Source organism: Carassius auratus, chromosome 12 (assembly GCF_003368295.1).
Source record: "Carassius auratus strain Wakin chromosome 12, ASM336829v1, whole genome shotgun sequence".
Classification (NCBI taxonomy): domain Eukaryota; kingdom Metazoa; phylum Chordata; class Actinopteri; order Cypriniformes; family Cyprinidae; genus Carassius; species Carassius auratus.
Window position 1 is genome coordinate 9,655,560 of NC_039254.1, and position 22,757 is coordinate 9,678,316.

At 39.8% G+C, this 22,757-nt stretch overlaps 1 protein-coding gene across 1 annotated transcript in view; it reads right to left on the reverse strand.

Annotated features, from left to right (window-relative positions):
• Nucleotides 1-22,757, reverse strand: part of LOC113111767 (transformation/transcription domain-associated protein) — a 73,779-nt gene that overhangs the window by 7,379 nt on the left and 43,643 nt on the right. Inside the window, exons 50-64 of the mRNA XM_026276832.1 lie at nt 22,166-22,312; nt 20,955-21,074; nt 19,791-20,078; nt 19,381-19,518; nt 18,911-19,014; nt 18,447-18,582; nt 15,731-15,922; nt 12,817-13,012; nt 12,458-12,723; nt 11,493-11,593; nt 8,868-9,069; nt 7,058-7,219; nt 4,804-4,894; nt 4,520-4,719; nt 3,420-3,681 (exon numbers count right to left, since the gene is read on the reverse strand). Coding sequence (XP_026132617.1) covers nt 3,420-3,681; nt 4,520-4,719; nt 4,804-4,894; nt 7,058-7,219; nt 8,868-9,069; nt 11,493-11,593; nt 12,458-12,723; nt 12,817-13,012; nt 15,731-15,922; nt 18,447-18,582; nt 18,911-19,014; nt 19,381-19,518; nt 19,791-20,078; nt 20,955-21,074; nt 22,166-22,312 — 2,605 coding nt within the window. The remainder of the gene's footprint in view (nt 1-3,419; nt 3,682-4,519; nt 4,720-4,803; nt 4,895-7,057; nt 7,220-8,867; nt 9,070-11,492; nt 11,594-12,457; nt 12,724-12,816; nt 13,013-15,730; nt 15,923-18,446; nt 18,583-18,910; nt 19,015-19,380; nt 19,519-19,790; nt 20,079-20,954; nt 21,075-22,165; nt 22,313-22,757) is intronic.

A 22,757-nucleotide genomic window follows, 5' to 3' on the forward strand; every position in this document is an offset into this window, starting at 1 on the left:
AGCGAGGGGTTTTTCAGATAACGGTGCCTCCAGGGCAACATGGTTGTTGTATCTCTGATAAATGTAACACCTTTGTTGGTTTGAATATGTATGGTTGGTACGGTGCGCTCCGTTTCAGCTGTCTCACTGACCCAGGATCAGCTCAACTCTAGAGAGATTTGAGCTCCCTGCTGCTGTGGAAAACAAAGTCTCTGCTCTCTGACCTGTGAATGAGATACACCGACGGCAGAAGTTTTCTGCACCTAATAATGCTTGGGCGGTGGAGGTGGCCAAGCGCTAAAAATACATCCCCCCATCGGCCGTCTGCCTGCACCGCTCGCTGTGTAGCAGTCTCCGGTGAATTCTCTACTTTAAATTCCATCACTGAAATGCCTGAGTGAACACATTGTACAGCACAACAGGAGCCCTGAAACAGCCTCGGCCCCGCAGACACGCTCCCGCTTTAGATCAATGCAGACAGCAATGCTCGAGAATAGCATAACCATGCGACGCTAAAACACACGTTTCAGAAATATTAACACCACTAGTACTATCTCACAATACTATTACTAGTATTATTTCCCAGTACTATATTCCACATAAACAAAAAACGTAGACAATGAGCAAATGTATCCCTTTTGTTTTCATAACATACTTAAGAAAAAAAAAAACAATCTAAATGGGATCAGTGTTTTGAATCGAAAATTGTTGATGTCTGATGTCGGCACAGATAGCCCTGTGGACAGCACACTGACATGTAGCGCTTTTGCGCTGTGGGCATCCAGAGTTCGAATCCCAACTCGTGGAAGGGATTACTTTCACAGTGTAATATATTTCATGCAGTTGTGTACTTTTATTATCCCAAAAGTTCCCAAGGATTTGTAATTCCAGAGAAATTCCAATTTTAAATATATATATATATTTTTTTATGTGTGTTTTTACAGTGTTGCGCACTACAAGCAATCACACACGAGTCTGTTGAGCTTATGAATGCAATGGCCAATCAGAGACATTCAGATGAGTTTTTTTTTTTTTTTGTTTACTACACACTTGCTAACTGAATTCAGCTCTCACGCGAATACTCTCCTCATAAACAACAAAGTGCAGATGTATGTATGATGCAAGAGATTCATTCATCAAACGGTGTATAGACAGCTTTACTGATAACAAGGAGAGTTTTTTGAGAGTGCTTAAACTCGTGCTAGACTGACTCTTACTGCTAAGTCAGAAATAATGTTCTTTGACAAAGTAAATGTTTTTTTGCTTGCTTTCTTTGTAGAATTTATTCACCGTTTGAATAACTGTGGAAAGTACAGGTAAAAAATAATATTAATGATCATCCATGATCCATGATCATACCTCCTTCATAGCATCATCAAGCTTCACCTTTGTTACTGTTTTGAACAACCTCTAGCGACCAAAACTTACATATTGTGCCTTTAAATGAATCTTAAAGTGGTCAAATAACCTTTATTTAAACAATAACATTTGCTCATGGCTTGATTGTGATTGGATTAAAGGATTCTTGACCAATGGTGCCAATGTGTTTGTTTGGACATGTGCGTTGGAATGGAGAGCTTTGGAAAAGAAACCCCTAAGGAAGGGGAAAGAATGATACCGGGAACGAATCGGGCTTGTGCTCTGCTGGTTCCCCTCCAAAACTCATTCCCAGTAGCACACTATGTCAGACGGGCAGAGAAGGCTCAGGGCGCATCGGCCATGAGTCACTGCCCAGAGACAGCTGGCACCACAACATCTGTTTTACACCCTTACAACCTTAACAGTTCTCTAAGGCCATGAACACACACACACAGGCCTCGGGATAGAGCTTCATATGAAGCAAACGAGAGCACTAGCTCCAGGATTCAAAGTTTACTGAGGTGTGGAGACTGTAGGTGGACAGGGAAGTGAAGTATAAACATATTCTGCTCTCCTGGGCAGAGGACAGCTAAGGGGGAGTTTGTTTTAACATACGCCTCGACTCACACATGCTCCGCTTTCTGAGAGCCAGGTCTACACCGGGGGTACTGGAAGGTTATTGTCGGGCAATGTGTACAAAACTGGCCTCAGGAAACATCCGTGCCAAGTTCTCCCCGACTCAGAGGGATTTAAACAAACATCTAGTGGTGAAGGACATTTGGGATTTAAAGGAAGAGTCACAGAAATAATAAAAAAACAGCATACGGTTCCCTTCTTTAAAAAAACGAATGACTATGATTTAAAGGCAAATACATAAAAATGTGCCAAACAACAGTGGAAAAATAGTTTGGAATACAGGAAGACAGGTGGAGCATTTGGGCACAAATATGTTTGCAATTTCGTCTGGCACCAGAAGTAAATGAAATTATACACTTCCCACTTTACCTAATTAAACTAATAATAATAAATTAAATACAAAACTTTGTTTTTTTTTTCAAACCAATCTACACATATATGTAGTGTTTTTGGTAAACATGTTTACCTAAAACTGTGCAATTTCTTTACAGTCAACAGCACCTTGATACACGCACACATGGTTCTGCCCATAGTCATCTTCCCATTAAATCTAATCACATGGTTCACCGAGCCAATTATTCTCTGAGTCGGTCTGGTGGAGAGGCCTGTGGTTAACTCTGAGCAGAAGTGGTTATGCAGAACAGAGACGAGCGAGAGAGCATGTGTAATTGTGGACGGGGATGTGAACCTTTAAGTGTGCTGCATGCAAGTTAGACTTCTGTTGACACTTCTGAGAGAAGTCCACGTGTGACAGCTCATTCTCAGTTCACTTGAATTATTTTAGCTGTGCTTTTGTGTTAAATACATTTCAACTACATTTGAAGACAACAGGAAAGAATTCACAATTGCCAAACTTTTATAATGTGACATTTCAGAGTAAAACAAAAAGTGTAGAGTTTGATTTTAAGATTTCATTGGACCATGAAAATCCAGCTATGATGAGAATTCCCATAATTTAACCTATTATTTCCATGATTTTTCATAAGATAATTTTTTTTAAATATAATTTCAGAGAGACCAGAATGACGAAAGAAACATATAGACTAATGTTATACAACTAAAAAACAAAAAAGTAACAAAAAAAATAGTTTTCTTTTATATTCTGCTAAAAAAAACATTATGAAAAAAAAAAAAAAGAAATAATAAAAGCTATATACTAATATTAAAATTAAAAGCACAAGTTAAAATAAAATGAAAATGCTTCAACACTAATTAATTCTATTGTAATATTTTAATTATTTCCTATAGAAATCTCCACTTTTCATATAAAAAAAAATTTCCCTGATAATTCTAGGTTTTGTGTGAAGATAATTTCATCTTAATATGTTAGCTTCATATGTGGAGAAAGCTGCATTTCAATAAATTACAAGTGCAAAATATATCATTTAACTGAAAGACATTTTAAAACGTATAACAATGTGCACAGGAATTGGGATTGTTCTGACCTGTGGTGAACTGGCCCTTCATCTTCTGGAACACAGGGTCTTGAGCGGTGGCTTGAGCTCGCCGGGCCAGGGACTCGGAGGCAGCGCTTGAGAACATAGTAGACACATTGGACACATTCTCCAGGCCCACGCCGAATGTGCTGACCAGCTTTTTTACAAAGTTGAGCGTATGTGGAGTGATTTTAGCATCAGACACAGCTCCGCTCTTTTCGAATGCCACAGAGTAGCATTTTGCCAGCCCCTGCTGGAGCTGCCGCAGAACCTGTGGAAGGAAATGAGGGAAAAATGAGAAACCAAGAGACAAGGATGAATGGTTAATGAGTCTTTATCAATTTACCATGAAGGATAACACCATTCCCACATATTCAATCCAATTTGCCATTTTGATGATAATAAAAATCCTTCAGAGGCGAAGATTTTCACCAGAGAGATCTGTAAAAGCCCGCCTCTACCGGTCTCTGTCGCAGAGATTAAGCTTAGACTTCAGGAGAAGAAGATTGCCATTATCAGACTAATTTAGACTGGGACTACACTTCATCAGTGTCTGGAAAATTAAACCCACGTTTTACTTCACTGAGCTCTCTCAACGCCAGTTTCTTTCATCCTCCAGTTCTCGTTGCTAAACTTTCTTTCCTCGCCCTTTCCCGTCCTCATCTTCTGCGGTTTCTCACTGAGTGTCCCACAGGAATGGGGTTCTGCCTTTCCTGTCCAGACTCGACGCATCACCGCATCAACCCTGTCATGGCAATCCAATCTCCCTACGTTCAGTCTACACTCCCCCCATCCATCAATCACGGAGAGCCCCTCGCCAAAGCCCGATTAGCACTGGAGCGCCAATGTCCACCTGCACTGCAAAACCACTTTTCAGCCTCACTGAGCCCCAATCGTTCCCCTCTGTCAGCTTTCATCTGCTTAGCCGGCCCTCTGAAAACAGCTACGTGTACGAGAGCATGTGGCGTTAGACTAAAGAATGTAAGCAAACCGGACAGAAAACGCATTCATGTCATGTTTAACTTGCGCTAAAGGCTGATGTGCTTTAAGAGGTAGCCACTCGCTTCTGGAATACAAAAACACTGGCTTTAACACATAAAACCGCTCACCTCCTCGTGCCAGTTCTCTCTGAACCAGACCATCTGGTCCACGATTCCCTCCAGAGAGGAGAGCAGGGTGGGGTGGAGCTCACGCTGCATGTGCATGATCCGGCTGCAGCGCCACATGGGAGCAGTGGCACGGATGGGACCCGGGTCGGACGCAGAGTGGGTCTGGGCCGCCGCTGAACTGGGCTGCTGCTGGCCCGAATCTGGGGGAAACAGAAATCACAGCACATGAAGGAAACAGTTGACTTTCGTAGGGCTTTGTGTGAAAAAAAAAACTCCAGTCATACCGCTCTTGTAGCGCTCCCTCTGCTCAATTTTCAGCGTCAGGTACAGGGTTCGGATCGGAAAGTACACCGCTTGAGGGTAGACACGTCCCACCTAAGAGAAACAGTCGCAGATTACATTTCAGATCGTCCCTGTGGGTTTGGGTCAGAGCGAGAGAGAAACGTAGCGCTGACATGTTTTGAAACTTCTCTGTGATAGTGCAGGCTTTTGAAAATGAAACCGTAGGGGGAAAAGCAATGAGATGGACAAACATCAAGGGCAGATTAAAACCATGGCTCAATATGACACCCGCTAAAAGCTTGTCAAGCCCTAGTGTACACTTTCTCCCGTTCAGAGATCTGCTGTGTCCTTGAACAACCTCACAAAGAGAAGGTTCAGGCTTTTTAATGATTTATAAACTAGCGTATTTATCAAGACGGCATTTATGCACTGGCACTATAGACAAATGTCTTTTTTAATTAACAGTAGGGTAAGGTTGTATGATTACAAGTAACAGCATATTGATATTTGACACATTTTTGCCAGAATACAAAACCCATTTTTTGTATTACATAACCATGTCATTCAATATTCACATATTAAAATTTAGGGATGTAATGGTATTACCATGGTCACATGTCTGCATAACGGTATGAAACGGCTGCTTTATTTTCATGGCAGATAATTACACCATTTTACTAGATTTATACTAGCAGATAAACCGTTTAAAAACAGCACTTATTTTTGCGATTCAATTTAATGCAGCAGATATCGCACACCTCTTATTTAAGCTGCAGTCAAAGAACCAAGTTGTGAGGTCTATTTCACATCTTTTGAAGAAAAATGCCCCCAGTCTTTATAGTTTAAATCTAACAGACAGCAAATTCTGACTCATAACCCAATCTCTGGATCCTCTTATTGTTATGTAATAGTCCCAAAAACATGCTCATCAAAACTTGTTCCTCTCCTCTTTCTCCCCTGGCACTGCGATATCCGTGAGGGGTGTGAATGTTGTCCGCATCAGTGTGTGGAGAGGGGATGAAGACAAATATGGAGGCGGCAGACAGCGCTCCTTCTCAAACCGCCCGCAGCCCCTCTCAGGTCTCACAGCACCCGGCTCGAGCAGTCCATTAGAGTGGAAACACGATCTTCGCCAAACAGACGGCAGAAAGCAGGATGGGCTTTAGGTGTAAAGAGACACCTCGGAGTCCAGATGGGCTTTTACATGAAAAGCAGCAATGGCCAAGACCTTCTGTTAAGAGCTTGTTAAGTATCGCATAAATAATGAACGAGGCAACTGGGGACAGATCATCCCTAAAATTGGCTAGAAGTCTCATCATATTTTAGGGTGTGTGCGAGTGTGTGCGCGTGCATGTGATGGGTGTCTGTGTGTATAAAGGTGTTGAGTTTTTCTCGCCTCGGTTTCATCTCAAGGCACCCCGCAGCTCACCTTCATCAATATTTCACAAAACGTTTTTAAAACATCCCGCCAACTGGAGCACAGCTAAATAATTCAGAGCCTGGGATAAAGGTGCTCCTCCCGCTGGAGATTTCACTTAAAAATCAAGAGGTTTACAAAACGACTACCTTTCACTCGTCATCGCTGCCTTACATCACACCCAAAAGATCCTTCAACAAGGAGACCTATCATCCCTAAAACAGCCTTGACAACTCCATTAATTGAGATTACGGTGTGCAAACATATCTATTTCATTGGGTGCTTATCAGGGACTCAAGTGTACTTAATCTCGAAGTGAAGCATTTCCACCACACGGGTGCGTCGGTGCTGAAATGGGGAGATTAGAAGTCGCTGGTCTGGCAAGCATACGTGAGAAAAGAGGTGGTCGAGCTGCATGCAAAACCCCTTTGGAACAAGTCGGTGAATAAGAGGGGGATTTTGCCGTCTTTTAACGTGGGTTAAGTACACAGAACTCTCTCTCTGTCTCCTCTTTTCTCCCTCTCTCTTTGGGCCCCTGGAGCAGTTGCTTTTTTCTTTGAAGTTCAGGAGCTTTTTAAATGGCTTGGAAATAATACTCCATCAAGGAGGGCAAATTAGTCTCTCGTTTAATTAGCGGTTCTGTTCCCACAGTTGGAGAGTGTTTGATATGAACCCAATATCAATGCTTTGCATAAATAAATAAAAAGGGAACCGGAAAAACGATGAATTTGACAAAGAGGGTCTTGACTGCAGACTGTCTCTCGCAGATGAAATTAATCTTGATTAGATGGAAGCATGAACGCGCTGCTATAAAAAGGTAATGTTGTGAGCAATCCAACCTGGCTGATGAGGTTGAGGAGAGGTTTCCCCTCTGAGCCAACCAGACACGTGAGAAGTTGAGGGATCCAGGCCAGCCATTGGATGGGCGGCACTCCAATGCAGTATTTGTCCACAGCGTCTGCCAATGTGTTCTTATCATCAAAACTCAACAGCCACAGCACCTGAAGAACAACAGAGACAGCCTTTTGTGACAACAGTTCAGATTTTATAAACCCAGCTGCAGGACAAAATTTCATCTACAAATTTTTTTTGAAATAGCCAGAACAATGGAAGAAGAAATATGACATTGGCGTTTTATTTAGAGCTAAAATCATTTTATGTTTAATGCAAAAATTGTTGACATTTTAAATTATTTATTACACAGCCAAGTCCCTACAAAGTGATAATTTATATATTTAAAAAAATGGCCTACTAGCTGCAAATGCTGAATTGATCTCCCTTTTCCCTTGTGTTATTGTGCATATCTCTTCATGCACATACAGTTGTTTACAAATCTCTTAATTTGGAAAGTCAAGTTTTCGTCAAGTCAACATTCATAAATCACCAGCTTGGATGAAATGTTCCTCAACCTATGTGAATGACCAGGTATCGTTTTCATTTGAAACTAAACCTATATGTCAGCGATTGAAGATGAGGCCATCAGCTCCATGAAATAGCTACTCCAGGGCTTAATGGCTTGTAAAATCCTCTCGGCCACCTCACTCCCACCAGTCAGCTGCTGTCGTCTTTTGCTATTGTTGGTGGGGCTCTGCTATGGTGGGCTGGTAAAAGAGGAACCTTCATCTCTGCTGGGGCCTGATGGAGACATTAAGCTCTGGACAGCATGGGCTACACGGCTTACGGATAATTACTGATAATCAGCGAGCAGCTACTCTCATTAATCACGTGTAAACTACGCCACCGTCTCTAAAGCTTCAGTGGCCAGCAGCAGTCCAGATACAATCTAAAGTGCTCCTCACAGTCAATCCCATGCTGGGAAAAAAAAGAAAAAAGCCAAATGGAGCTGTTTGATCTAGTGTACAGTACTCAACAGAGAGCAGACTGCCATTTATATAGTATCCATACAAAACCCATCATCAGGTCTAATAATATAATTACATCCATCATTGGAGGTTCATCAGTCTGAATGCAGTGCGTCCCCCCTGCCGCAGCTGCATTAATTCAGAAATGGCACACGGTGACAGATATGCCCCCATTTAACAAAGCCATCAGAGCAGAATGGGTTTACTGGACCACAGATGAGAACCGAGTTTGCTTGTGTGTTATGGTAAATGGGTTTAATGGTATAACTAATTACAGGGCTGTCAAAAAAGATGCTATCCCATTATGACATGCTCTGTGCATCTCTGCCAACCATTTTTCCTGTTATTGACAGAGAAAAACACTAATAAGGCCTACATGCTGCCCTCTAGATTACACAGTACAACTGATCAGCGGTTCTTGCATCCATACTTTCACTAATCACAAGCCATGGCAGTCTCAGTGTTACAAAGGTCAGGCCATTAGTGTTATCATCATTAACAAAGTAAAATTATCTTTTACTTTTAATTATCTGAAATAAACCATTAACTTAATGGCATAAGACAACAAAGTAAGTAAATAACAGAACATAAGTGTAGAAAATGAACAATATTGTAAATTATATTAATTTGGAGGCTTATATTTTTACACCATAAATGCATAAAACATTCAATATAAAAAAATGGCTCAACACTAGACTGGCCATTTTTAGGCACATTTCTAAATTAGACCATTTGGCTCATTCACTCAGTGAGGTCAGCTGGAGAGAGAAGAGAGGAGAGGTCGTACCTTGGCAAGGTATTTCCGTGACTTGCTCTCGTTCTGATGGCGGCAGGCGTGTAGGTAACAGGTAATGGCGGAGACACCAAGGTGGGGCTGGCGGTCTTTGACAAAGATGTTCTCCAAGTAGTCGCCCCACATAGCCCAGGCTTTCACCAGAACATCATGCATCTGCACTGCAGCAGAGAATGCCTTATTTGCCTCCTCTGACCTTGAAGAAGAGACAATTCAAATGAGAAGGGAATTTGTCACTTCTGACCGTTACAATCTTGAAATCTCAAAAATGCTAAGAATATGAGCAATTTGGTGGATTGAGCATGAGTCAGTAAAATTTCTGCCAGTGGTGCACTGGTAAATAAGATCATAATTATATATCTGCTTCTTACTGACATTTCACTATAAATCTGAGAAGCATCTGACAGAAAAAAAAGAAAAAAAAAACTTGATGGCAAACACTATTCTAAAAGCTATCCAGTATTTCAGCACCTAACTGAAATTAGCTGACCGGGTCCAATATTTTGTTTCATCAGCCGTTTTAGAGCTTTGAGAATTTGTCCCCTGAGAGTTTTTTTTCTAGGGCCCTTTATAGAAGAAGCAGTTTAAGAATAGAAGTTGAGAAAGGCTCATAAAGGGCTTTATAAGGTACTGAAAGCACTGGATGGGACTCATAATCTAAGACTGAAACCTCTGCCCTTACCATCACCATCTCTAAATGCTACTATGACACACCTACTTAACCAATCACATTCACATATAATGGAAACTTTTAATGAGTATGTGGCAAGCAACAAAATTACACTTGATTGCAATGGGAGTCTGGGGAGCCCAAATCCACTGAAGCGTCAAGTCAGTCATGGACATGTATAATGTTTCTGCTCGTGGCCTTTGCCGAGCGTCGGGCAAAATCCCCACGCCCAGTCGAGTGTCAAACATCTTCCTCCGACAGCTCTACTGCTTTATCAAATCCCTACATTAATATTCATAGAGAGTGGAAATGTAATGATTACATTAGGCCCTGCTGAGGCTGGGGGAAACTTCTGCTGATCACAGAGATTTCACAAATTGCCATTGAGTTAATTATTCAGCATGTGTATTTAATAAGCTATTGCAATCCAGCACTGGGTTCTGGGTTCGCCATCAATTCAACCAAGATGAGAAAAAGAGGAAGGCCTATATAGAGCTATGGTGTTGCAAATGGAGGTAGTTATCGGTTTATTTTTGAAAGACATGATTCTCTGTTTTGTTCTGGATATGTTAATATATTAAAGGGGTCATCATCGGATGCCCATTCTAGACGCAAGTCATTCTAGACCATGTTGCTTTAAATGCTAATGAGCTTTACTGACCCCACCCCTCTCTTCAATTGGGTGACAAACAGTACGGTTTACTTTAGCCTTGAAACTTGCTTACTAGCACAAATTAGGAAAGGTGATTTGCAAAGATTCATAAAAAAGCCTTATGCTCACTTCTGTAGATGAAGTTAAATCACGTTTAGGCATTTTACATTCCCTTCTAAACAAAAGTAATGTTAATCCTCTACGTCTTCGACACAATGGCAGACAACTCACAGCTCACAAAGGGCAGGTCTAAGTTAAGACTGCATTGTCAATCAATTATTTTGGGAGGGGCCTGTGCAGAACTACGTCATTCTGACAGGAATATCAGAACAGCCTGATTTGAGAAGGGGATTATAAAACAGGATTTAAAAAAAAAAAAGTGGATTTTTATCATTATAGAATGGATGTTTTCACACAATTTCAACATGCATTTATCTTCAAACAACAACAAAAGTAAATTTTGCATCTTTAATAAAATGCAATTCATACTGACAACAATCACTCGAATTCGCCTCCTATCCTTTAGCCTTTCAATTTGCAAATTAAAATTCACTTTGATATCCAATTCTATCCAATTTCAAAACGAGCAGTTTTGTCATATAATTTCCCAATAATAACTGTAAAAAAAAATACATTTTTTTCGAACTAAGTGAATGCATTTTAAACTAGATTTCACCTGTGCATTATCTTGGCAGCTCTTTATATTCAATGACCCTTATCTGTTTGTTATTTCTTGTAGGCGGTTAAAACACCTGACCCGATTGCACTACAAATTAATCTACAGTATTCTGAGATGTATACCAATTACATGACAGATTCTCACCAGGAAACGCTGATTGACTCGTGAAAATGCCAGTCAATAAAAGTATGACAGGAGATAATCACTCATCATGAGTTCAGTGTCATTATCCTCTGCTGCACTCATGCTATATAAGGTTAATTACTCATCATACTCTCATATTGACTGTTAACGACTGTTCTGACCTCATTATTGGCCTAAAGTTTTAGAACTGATGATTAGAGGCACAAACACACAGGCACACACAGATGTTTACCTTTCCTCTCCATAATGACTCTTTGCCATGAAAATGAAATTGTTCATTTTAAAAAGTGAGCTCTTAATGGTCTCTGTTTCCGATTGTTCGTGTCAGTGAAAAGACTTGTGCACAAAATAAAAGATAACGAAGGTGGCGTCAATTAAAGACAAAGAGAGAGCGAATGAGGGCGATAAGGAGAAGACTCAAAGTGACAGGTAGAAAAGAAGAAAAGATGAACAAAGCCAGGGATCAACTCTTACTTATTGATCTGGGCTAAGAACATGCCCTTGAGAGCGTAGAACTCAGCGGTCATCTCCTTGGTGAAGTACTTCAGGTTAGTGGACTCAATCACCTCCAGACCCTGTCAACACAATAACAATGATTACATTTAAAATTCCTCAAAGTATATTTCATATTTTTCCATTTTCTCAAAGAATGATACTACATCCTTCAAAATGGATGGGCCAGACTCAGCCAATGAGTAGTTTTCTGAACTAGAATTCCTATACATCAAAAGTCAACACCACTGACAACAGAGTATATCTGTTGTAGACATCTCTGTAGCTCAATCTAAGACTCCCAGGTGAGAGCCAGTGGCTTAGAGTGTGCCAGAGAAATGATAAAGGGAACAGAACAGGTCCAAGTGATAGCTGAGAGAGAGAGAGACTTATTAAATCCAATGGTACTTTAATGACTTGAGCTCAGTTGAGGCAGCTCCATTAATCAGGCTTAAGCGAATGCTGCAGCTAGCAGCCCATTCCTTACACTGTTTGGAATGCATTCCTTACTGTGACAGCACCGCAGTCATTCTCTCCGTAATGAGAGCAGCGTTATTTGGATTAAGAGAGTCCGGCTAACAGCAAAATCAGCAGGTGTGTCGGCAAAGCAAACTAGATTTGGTATTGAACTTCCCTCCCCCTCACAGGATCATCTCTTCTCTGATGATATGTGCACAGACTGCACACATGTAGCAATCGAACGCAAAAATGATGTAGTTACAAATCTAGTCCTGTCCTTTTATGACAGTGAATTTTACCCATGAAATCCCCCTATCCAGCTTCATTAGAATACAGAATGCTCTAAGAGATGCTTCAGATCTGTGTCTGACCCCAAAGCCACAGTAATTACACAGGTTATCCTTAAGAAAGATTAGATGACTAGTCATTCAAGAAACCTAATGACTAATTGATTCTGAAACAATGCAGTCATGCTATAGTTCACTCACCTGCATGCATTCATTCTTGCCCATTACTCCTGCCAACTGCAAGTAGCATTTAACCTGCTGACGGATCTTCTGGAAGCAGTCTACAATAGGCACGGTGGGGATGGTGTGGATGCGACTCAGGATGTCCAAAGCAACGTTGACCAGACCTTGCTTCCGGGCGATCTTCCCATACTGAATAATGGCGGATGCGGAGGCATGCACTCCAAGCATGGCGTTGTTAGTGTTTGGATCATGTTGCGTGTTGGTTTCATAAGCGGTCACAATGGCTGCAAGAAAAGGAAATTTTTTTTTAATTGGATCAAAAGTGCCAATATAATCATTATTTTGTCACTGGAATTTATTTCCATATCCTGGCATACCCTGATAGTGGTGCTGCCGCCACATAAAGATGCTGCTCCAATGGGAGAGGTCATCGGAGACAATCGGGAGCCTGTTTCTCCAGGTTTTCACCACGGTCTTCATGTCGTGGAGGCTGGTGTTGCGGCCCAGGTTGGCGGGCTGAAGGCCTGCATTAATCTGAGCGGCTTCTTGTAGCTCAATAATCTGTTGTGCTGCCTGAATAAGAATAACCAGGGAATAAACCAGGGAATAAACAGATGAGAATCTGAATGTAGTTAGTAAACATCCACAAGCTCTCTTTAAAGCGCCTGCTCAGTTTAATTCTAAGGGCTACAGTTTTCCAAGAATCCATATATCACACACACCGAGCTCTCCGAAATCCATTACTGAGACTGTATTAGAGGCTTATGATTCCTATTGAGAAAGAAAAAGAAATAGAGAAACGAAGTCTCGAGGTGGCTGAACGAATGGATGGATCAAAGTATCTTAAAAGCCATTCACTCAGAGAACGGGCAGAGAGAGGGAAGTGCACAAGTGAAGTGTCTATTCCCTACGCCTAATCAAGCTCTTAGACGACACTTAGACATAGCCAGGAGAGGACCCCAGCCACAGTGACCCAAAAAACACTACCCATTCCTCACAAACTACCGATGCATGAACATAACATATCAGCCAGTAAACACACACCACACTCCAACCGAAATGCCACATGAATCTTTAATCTCATGTGCGAATTGGAAAAGAAAGACGTGAGGGAGGGAGTCTGGCACTTACAAGGTGATTCATGAGGGTTTACCATGAGAAGCTTGAGCTGTGATAATGAATTATGCCATACACGCATCCAAAAACAATCCGTTCAATAGTAATGCCTGCTTTACAAGATAAATGCCTCAAATCAGTCTATGGACTTGCCAAATCAAATCCCCCCCAAAACAAAATAAATTAAGTAATACAATATTTTTCACAATTATCTGGTAATATCAGCTGATGGCACATTATAACCTTCAGTCTGAGTGCCCATTCATCATGTAAATTTAATTTTCTTGCAGGTATTTAATCAAACACTATCTGATGGGGAAAAGTAATTACTAGCTGTTTTAAACTTGGTGGCGTTCTCACTCTCTGTCTCACTGCTCCTGTCTGCCTCTCACGTCCCTTCCAATCACTCTTATTGGACTTGGTTTTCCGGCATTGTTGCATTAAGGAGTGCAGGTGTAAACAGATTCAATTATCAGCAAATTTAATTATGATGTCAATGGCTTTGGGGCAATGACTGAATTTTCTGAAGGCACGGCTAAAACAGCCAACAAAGTTTGGCCAAAAATGCATTTTAAGAAGAGCTAGTTCTTTACCTACACTATTTAAGTTTTCCGACTGCTTAAACGAATCAACTTAATTCACTTTGTTGTTATATATAACTTAATAAACTCTACAATTTTGAATGACCAAACATAACTTTCAGTGACGACATTACATTTGGATACTGAATTGTGATTAGTATTCTATAGTATTTTATTTTGAATCATATTTACCATATCTCAAGCAGAGAAAAAAATGTAGTGAGTGTAAGCATATCTTCTTGCATCTTGCATCTTCTTGCATCTTTTGTATGTTTTTGCATTGAAATGTAGAGAATTAATTAATTTATAAGTATTTTTTCATGTAAAACTACTGGATATAAAATCAAGTTTGATTTCTGGATATTTGTAGTAAACCGCTTGCACACTTGGAGCTTATATTTTAACACTTTTTTGTGTTTGTGGATGGTCTACATGTTTATGACAGTAATCATAATTGTTGATTATTCCCTTGTAATTGTGATTATTAATTATCACAATTTACATCAAATTAAGTTCATACCATTGTTGGATGCAACTGCATGCCGTATTTTCATATGAAAATAATAAGCTGAAAACGGTAACTCAAAGCTATAGTATTAAGCCTCAAATGTCAACTATTCATTGGATTGGTTTCTTGGTTCATATGATTGTATAATAATGTTGTACTAAAACTAAATTAAAACAATTGAAAAACCCTTAAGATAACATGTAGAAAGAAAAAAACCTTAAACATGCAGAATAACGCAAGTGGACTTTGAACGATTAATTGCTGCTTTGAACGATTACGAAATTGTGGCATCCGTAATTGTAATCGCGATTAGAAACTCGATTAATTGTGCAGACCTAGTTTGTGGCCACAGAACCATCAGCCATTCCCCATAACATACTGCATGGTGTAATCACAATCTCCAACTACAACGTCTCATTTCCTCAGTTTGGCGGTCATATTTGCCATCGCACCAAAGCCGAGCTCAAGAGTCTCTAACAGTCCCCAGAGGATGTGGTGCGTGGACAGCTCTCACACATTACCCTAATCTACAGGCACACATCACCTCCGCTCCTTCCCATTGTGTGCTCTGCCTGATTATGCGTGTGGCAGTCAGGAGGCTGTTCTTTCCGCTGAATATTAATACAAGCTGCCTATTGAGCACCACAATGGTGCAGTCAACACTATCTCAGCCATTTTAGAAAGGGCTAAAGGGCTAAAAAGAGGGAGAGGGGAAGAAGGGACCTGGTCTGATAAAGAAAGAAGTGATATTGTGCAGAAATGCATAGCGAAAAAGGAAATTATAAAAAAGTGTCAGCTTTAACCACTCATTCTCTCTGCAAGAAGGGTTTGTATGAAGTCACACACTCGCAAATGAAATGAGGTTGCCCGAGTCTTATGCTTGTCAGCCTAGGTATCTAAACGGAGGATCTGCTTTTGAGATATCATTACTTAAAACTGACAATCAATTTAGATTGGGTCGCTAGTGGTGCTCTGATTGAGTTGCCCTGCTTGAAAAAGTGAAAAACACCCTCAAGAATGTTGAATTACAGCTGGGGAATGTCCAGTTAAAGGCTGTTTGTCAGCTCACATGCTGACGGTCCTCACCTGCAGCAGAGGTGTGTGCACGTGAGAGACGATGTGTGGCAGTCTCCTCCATTCTCTGATGGCCAGACTGCTGGCCATCTCCACTAGCCGCTCAATGAAGTTCAGCTGCTGCTCCTCGGGGTGACAGATGGCCAGGTAACCACGATGCATATTCACCTTCCAGGCCATCTCCTTTGGACAGCTCAGCTCCACCTAATGCACACATAAACACAGCTACATCAGCATACACTACACTCACTTGGTTACGTTCTTGTTTTTAAAAATAAGTATTTTAAGCTCACCAAGGTTGCATTTATTTAATCAAAAACAGAAATACTGAGAAATAATTGTATAATTTATAACAACCGTTTGCTATTTTACTATATTTAAAAATCTAATTTAGTTCTGTGATGGCAAAGCAGAAGTTTAAACAACCATTACTTTAGTCTTTAGTGTCACATGATCATTACGAAATTAATTGAGAAGGAAAACACATGTAACAGTATATTGAATCCGGACAGCTCTTAAAGTGATAGCAGTCTAAAATTCCTGCTTTCCGTCATTCATGTTAATCACTTCTGTAACTTTAATAAGCAGAAATATACAGAATATTTAATTTACTCAGTAAAGAATATGTAGTGTTTTTATTCATCTGATTTGTTTAATGTATATATAATTTCTTATTTTTTCTACTGTAGTTTTTTGGTTCCATTACTTGTAATTAGTTTCTTATTCTTATTTAATCACTGATGGTTTACTTGACTTCAGTGAGCTTGAGTCTTTTTAGTTTAGGCTAGTATTCTTTTGTGTGTGTGTGTGTGTGGGCATGTTTTTGTGACATATCAGGACACAACTTTGTATAATGACATGGGTATGACACAGGTATTACGAGGAGAGGGTGACTTATGAGGACATAACCCATGTCCCCATTTTTCAAAATGCTTATAAATCATACAGAATGAGTTTTTTTTTGAGAAAGTAAAAATGCACAAAGTTTCCTGTGAGGGTTAGGGGTAGGGTTGGTGAAGGGCGATAGAATATGCAGATTCTGGTCATATCGCCCATCCATAGTGGAAACCTTAACACTTTTTCAGGATTCTTTGGTTAATAGGTAGCTCAAAAGAACAGAATTTATTTGAATACTGTATATACAGACACTGACCCCAACCTTTGAACTGTACTGGGAAACTAATCTTAGCTCTGGTTTAATTGCTATAAATATTTATTTTAAACTAAAATCTCTATGATTTGAACAGCATGTGTGCCTCAGTTTTTACTCATGGTCATCTGGTCATCTTATTTCACAGTGTGTGCTGCACACTGCAATTCAAGCTAAATAGGTGGTCGTAGGGAGAATAATATGTCGTTATAGGTTGCAGGCATTGTACAGTATGATGATGTGAAGGGATTTACTCTCTTTGGTCAGTGCACACTTATCACGACCGTCATTTGATAAATAACCCTGCGTCAGGGCTGGCCTTATCCACCCGCCTTTAATTGAAAGAGGGGACATTTAAACTTCCTGAGAGCAACTGCTGCTGCCAAGCAGCCTGCCCTGGAACGGAGAAAACAAATCACTTCCCAGCAGATGTTTGAGCAATTATTCAAGCACGTATCCGTAAATATTAGATGCAAAGCGAACGGAGAGGGAAGAGGGGGAAGAGGAGAAGAAGGAGTGGGAGGGGTGCTGGGCTGGACAATTTAATTAGGTGTCACCTTAGGACAGAAACCTGAATGGATTCGTTCCAAGTCTCCTTGAACAAGAGCCAAGAGTATTTATAATGTGTCCAGCCCCTATCACACACATTTTCTACTTTGTTTTAGAAGTGAAGCCCATAAATTACCCAGCGACGGCAAGGCTACAATTCTGAACAGTCATAAACAATTCGGCAAGCACAGTTAGAGTGTGACTTTCTGCATAATGAAAGTGGTTCGCGTTCACATTCTGCAATATGGTGAAACTCCAATAATCATTTGAGGTGCTACAGTAAACTCATAACTATAGTTTTAGGTTATCTGACTGGGCTGGAAATATGTTTGCAAATTACTCCAATAAAATCCAGTATCCATACACATTTTTAATAAATATATATATATATATATATATATATATATATATATATATATATATATATATATATATATATATATATATATATATATATATATATATATAAGGGCTGTGCAATTAATCAGAATCTAAATGAAATCGCGATTTGAGTGTGCACGATTTCTAAATCGCTTTATAGCAAGATTTTCCCCGCAGTATGTTATCTGAACCAATCAGGATGCAGCGCACCTAAGTGGAGCAACAGAGCAGACTGCAATTTTTTTGTTTAAATTGATAAGAAAAGTTAATTGAGCAAATAAGCATATTAGAATGATTTTTGAATGATCATGTGACACTGAAGAGAAATGGCTGCTGAAAATTCAGCTTTGCATCACATAAAATAGCATTTTAAAATGTATAACTAGAAAACAGTTTTTTAAATTGCTTCTAAAGCTTCACAATATTAAATGTTTCAACTTTTACTGTATTTCTGATCAATTAATTGCCTTGTAAGTATTGAAGATTTCTTTAAACATTAAAATAATCTTACTGCCTCCAAACATTTAATGGTAGTGCATATATCTATAGACTGGTTGAGAGTATTCAGATCAAGTACACAGTTCCTCAAATGAAACATGCAAAATTGCTTATGAGCCTTTGCTGAGTAGAGTGTGGTACGGAGTTTACCTGCACTAGAGCCTCTTTCATTGCAGCCCAGTTGGACACTCTCCAGGCACACTCCAGCACCAGATACGGGTTGTTATGGCCTTTAGATTGCCCATATTCTGTCAGAGGCTCCCACTGGTTCAGCTCTTTAGAACAACTGGAAGTCAACATAATATTTCATTAAATGTGTGTGGGGTGGGGATGGGAGCAGCCGACCACTTCCATGTGTGACACATTTAACTTACACTACCATTTTTGTACTTAGCAATGCAAAACAAAACTTTGAGAGTGTAATTTTGGTCAACCTCTATTAGTCAATTTGGTTCTTGGTTAATCCACACAGCTGTATCTTAATAAAATTGGGTGTTTTATTGGCAGTGATTTTGTTGCCCTGGTGTAGTATATTCTTAGTAGTACTGCTTGGCAAACTCACTTATCAGTGTAAGTCTCAAGTGTTGAATCAGAGCTGTGGACATTCAACGTACCGTATCCAGTGATCCTCCCACAGCTGGTACTCTGGAAAGATGGCTGGTGAGACATTGTGCTCTTTGCGAGCTTTCTCCATTGCCTTCTCGTAGGTTTCTTGAGCCTAATGATGATGGACTTAGCATTATTATTATACACAGGGCCCTGAGAAATTTTTGATGGCTTCCCAAATTCCGTGCTTCCCAAATTAATGTTTTTTTTTTTGTTGCTTTTTAAAGGTTTGATTACATTTTACTGAGGTATAATGTCTAATGAAGAATTTAATAATGTAATTAAAATATAAATTAAAAATATGAAAAAAAATGTAGAAAGTGCAATCACATGAAATTTGAACAGCCTTTTTGCAGTTTAATATTTACAGACCCTAGTCCATATCATGATTTAAATAAGTGAAAAGCCCTTCTTTTTGATTTATTCATTCAAATTTTCCAAATACATGCATGGCGACACAACATTTTCAGTCTCTCACCTGCTCAAAGAAGCCATGCTGCTCGTACGCAATGGCTGTGCTCGTCTCAGGGAACTTGCATCTCTTCTGCCAAAGCCCCGCCCACATGTCCTCTTCCTGCAGTAGGGAATAGAGCTCCGCCAGCGAGTCGAGGATCTCCTGAGGGAACACAAGAACACATCTTCAAAGAATATAGGGGACAAACACATCCATATTCAGAGGTGTCCCAATGAGACGACTGCTTAGCATAAGCAGCTTGAATGCTGGGATACTTCAAACTAACTCAGTGACAGGTCAAAACAAAGCCAATTGGAAATTCAGCACACAAGGTCATTTTGAGTGACACTGGGGAGCCTTCAGAACACAAAACTTCCTCTGCCAAGAATATCAATGGCAACAAAGACAAAAGAAGGGCTCATGCATCACTGTACCTGCTGTGGAGGAGTGATGCTTTCCTGCTCGTAGAACTCTGTGCTCTGTTTGGGTTTGATGTGCAAGCTAAGGCCTTTCTCAAAAGCTTGCTGCTCCAGCATCAGGGTGGAGCGTAACCATAGATTATGGGTCTTTCCTAAGTACTTCAGCACGCAGGGCCTGATGGGAATGGGTGGCACGCACTGAGACATGGCCTCCACAAAGCAGTTTAGAGCACTGGGCTGGCAATCTCTCTGAGCTTGATGACTACCGCTACACAGGAACGGACCCATCTCACCCGAGAGTGCCTGCAAAAAGGGATACATAAGAGCAGAATTAGAGATGCATGAAAAATTGGTACAATATTAGTCATTGGCTGATGTAAGAAAACTTTCAGTATCGGATTTTTAATAATTAATGTTGATTTCCATTATTTTTATATTTGGTTTACCTTTGCCAACACCTAATCACATAAAAAAGCAAAAATGCCATCACATGTAATCTTCAGCAAATTTCAAAATGAATATTCATACTATAAATTTGTAAAAGTAAAAATAATCAGCAAATCTATTTAAGTTAATTACTTTATTTTTAAAAATGATTCATTTATTGACGGACTGATTGACAGACAGACAAAATAGTTTAATGTAATCAGCCTGATTATACACATCGAAATAAATAAATAATTAATGATAATAAAAACAGTCTGATTATTATTACAGAAAAAAACTGTAGTAATGATGCAGTAAATGCGTTCTAGTATTTTATACCTACTACAAACAAATTGCTGTAATAGTCTATAGCCTCAGTCATTCTAAATTAAACCCCTTTAATGAGAATTCTTATACTTAAGACATCTGGTCCATTAAACTCAGATATTTGCATAAAAGGTTTAATTTCTGCTCATTAGCAAATGCTGCCTGTTTAAGTTCATCGGCAGGGGCAGAAAGACAGCCCGCCAGACCCCCCACCCATGCAAAGGTCTCCAAGATGAGCGGATAGGCACAACCTCTGACACCATTAACACACATTTTGCATGCTGATTCTGCAGTGATATGCATTATTAGTAGTAAAACAGGCAGTCTACACTTAAACCACAACAAAGGTCAAGTTAAAATGAGCAGCAGTCATAATCTGCATCTACATGGAAAATGTCCAACTGTTTGGAGAAGTGAAGGACTCACATGCTGCTGGCGGTCCGACAGAATCTTCCACAGCCGGGGGAAGAGCTGGACCCAGGTCTTCTCAGCCAATGGGGTGGAGATGTGGCACAACTGAACCAGTGCATTCAGCAGTGCTCCCGTCTGATTACACACACAAGAGACTCATTTAAAAGATAAGCAATATATCGTCCATTAATCAACCGACATTTAGCCACTTGAGATTATCGCATTGGCTGATAACCGTGCCAGCTCAGGCGATTTACAGAAGTGCGCCTTGTCTCAGTTCCAAAGTCTACCAGGAAACATCCATTAATGAACGTCTATTAGTTTTTATTCTTAACTGTGTATACATACTTTGTTTTTGCATTTGTTTTAGTTTGTTATTTTACTAAATAAAGCTAACCGAAATGAAAATGAAATATAAAATAAAATATGCTTTGCATATATAATATAACATTTATTTCAAGTAACAAAATGTTACGCTTTTGGTTTATCTATAAAACCCTGCTTAACACACTCTATTCTTTATACTTGTTTCCTATATGTATCATGTCTCGTTTGCAGCAAAAAAAAAAAAAAAAAAAAAAAAAAAAAAAGATTTCATCTTCACTCATGACACCAGATGTTCAAGGACAAAAGAGTCTATCTATCCCTTTTCAAAAATTCCTTTTCATAAAGGATCACTGTATGTTCATATGCATGACTGGTCATCACCGCTTGCCACTGAATAATTCTTAGGGCATAACTGCAGTAAAGGTTTGGACCTCTGACCACAAGAGGAATGGAGATGTTAGCATAAGCCAGAACTCGAATGTGTGCTGTGGTTCCTGACAGCAGCTCCGGTGGGCAACGCAGCCAGGTCAGGGCTTTGAACTCCTCACTTCATCATTTATCTAAAGCCAGCTTGAGAGGTGCATATAAAGCAGCACCGTGTCTAGGATTAAATAGAAATCAATGACGCTGTGACCTCAAAGTGCTTGGAGACAGAATCCCATGTTGGCCTGATCAAACTCTCTTTAACGGAGACGCTTATGAGGGAGCAGTCAAACGAGGAAGAGCAGGTTAGAGATGAAAGAAGCCAGAACCAAAAGCGCATATTGAACTACACCGTTCAAAAGCCTGTATGACTTCTGCATGTGACTCATTCCTACATATGTCCTTTATGTAACAGTTTTTTTTTAATGCTTGAGGTGGAACTCATGAGGGTGGCATATGTTGAGGTGATGGCTCACCTTGACCTCTCTCAGGGAGTCCAGGAACTTGTCATGGCGGTTGGTGAGCATGTGCAGCTGGTTGCCTGCGTCTCGCTCTGCCTGCTCCTTGGTCTTAGGGAGGCTGGTCTGGTCTCCAGGTGCCAGTTCAATGTCTATCTCCACATCCTACAGATGGAAAAGGTCACAAAAACGCAAAATATGGAGGGAAAAAATGTTAACTTGCTACATTTACAACAGGCTTCTATGAACACATTTGAAAATACCTTTGATTTCCTGATTTTGAATTGAGGTCAGATATAGGATACAGGATATTTGAATTTAAGGAAGTAGATTTTGAACAGAAATACTATGACTAAGACTTAATGACATGTTGACATGAGATTATAAACATGTCGACAAACATGATTATTTTTTTAGAAACATTAGAAGACATCAATATGCATTTCTAGGTATTCAGTATTTCAGATGATTATTAAGTATATATTTAATATGCAGTATACATTTTACTATCTTAAAAATAAGGACAAAAATAACACATTTTAAGTCTAATATGTAATATATATATTTTAAGATATTTGTTAAACACATATACATAAATTTTGTGATAATG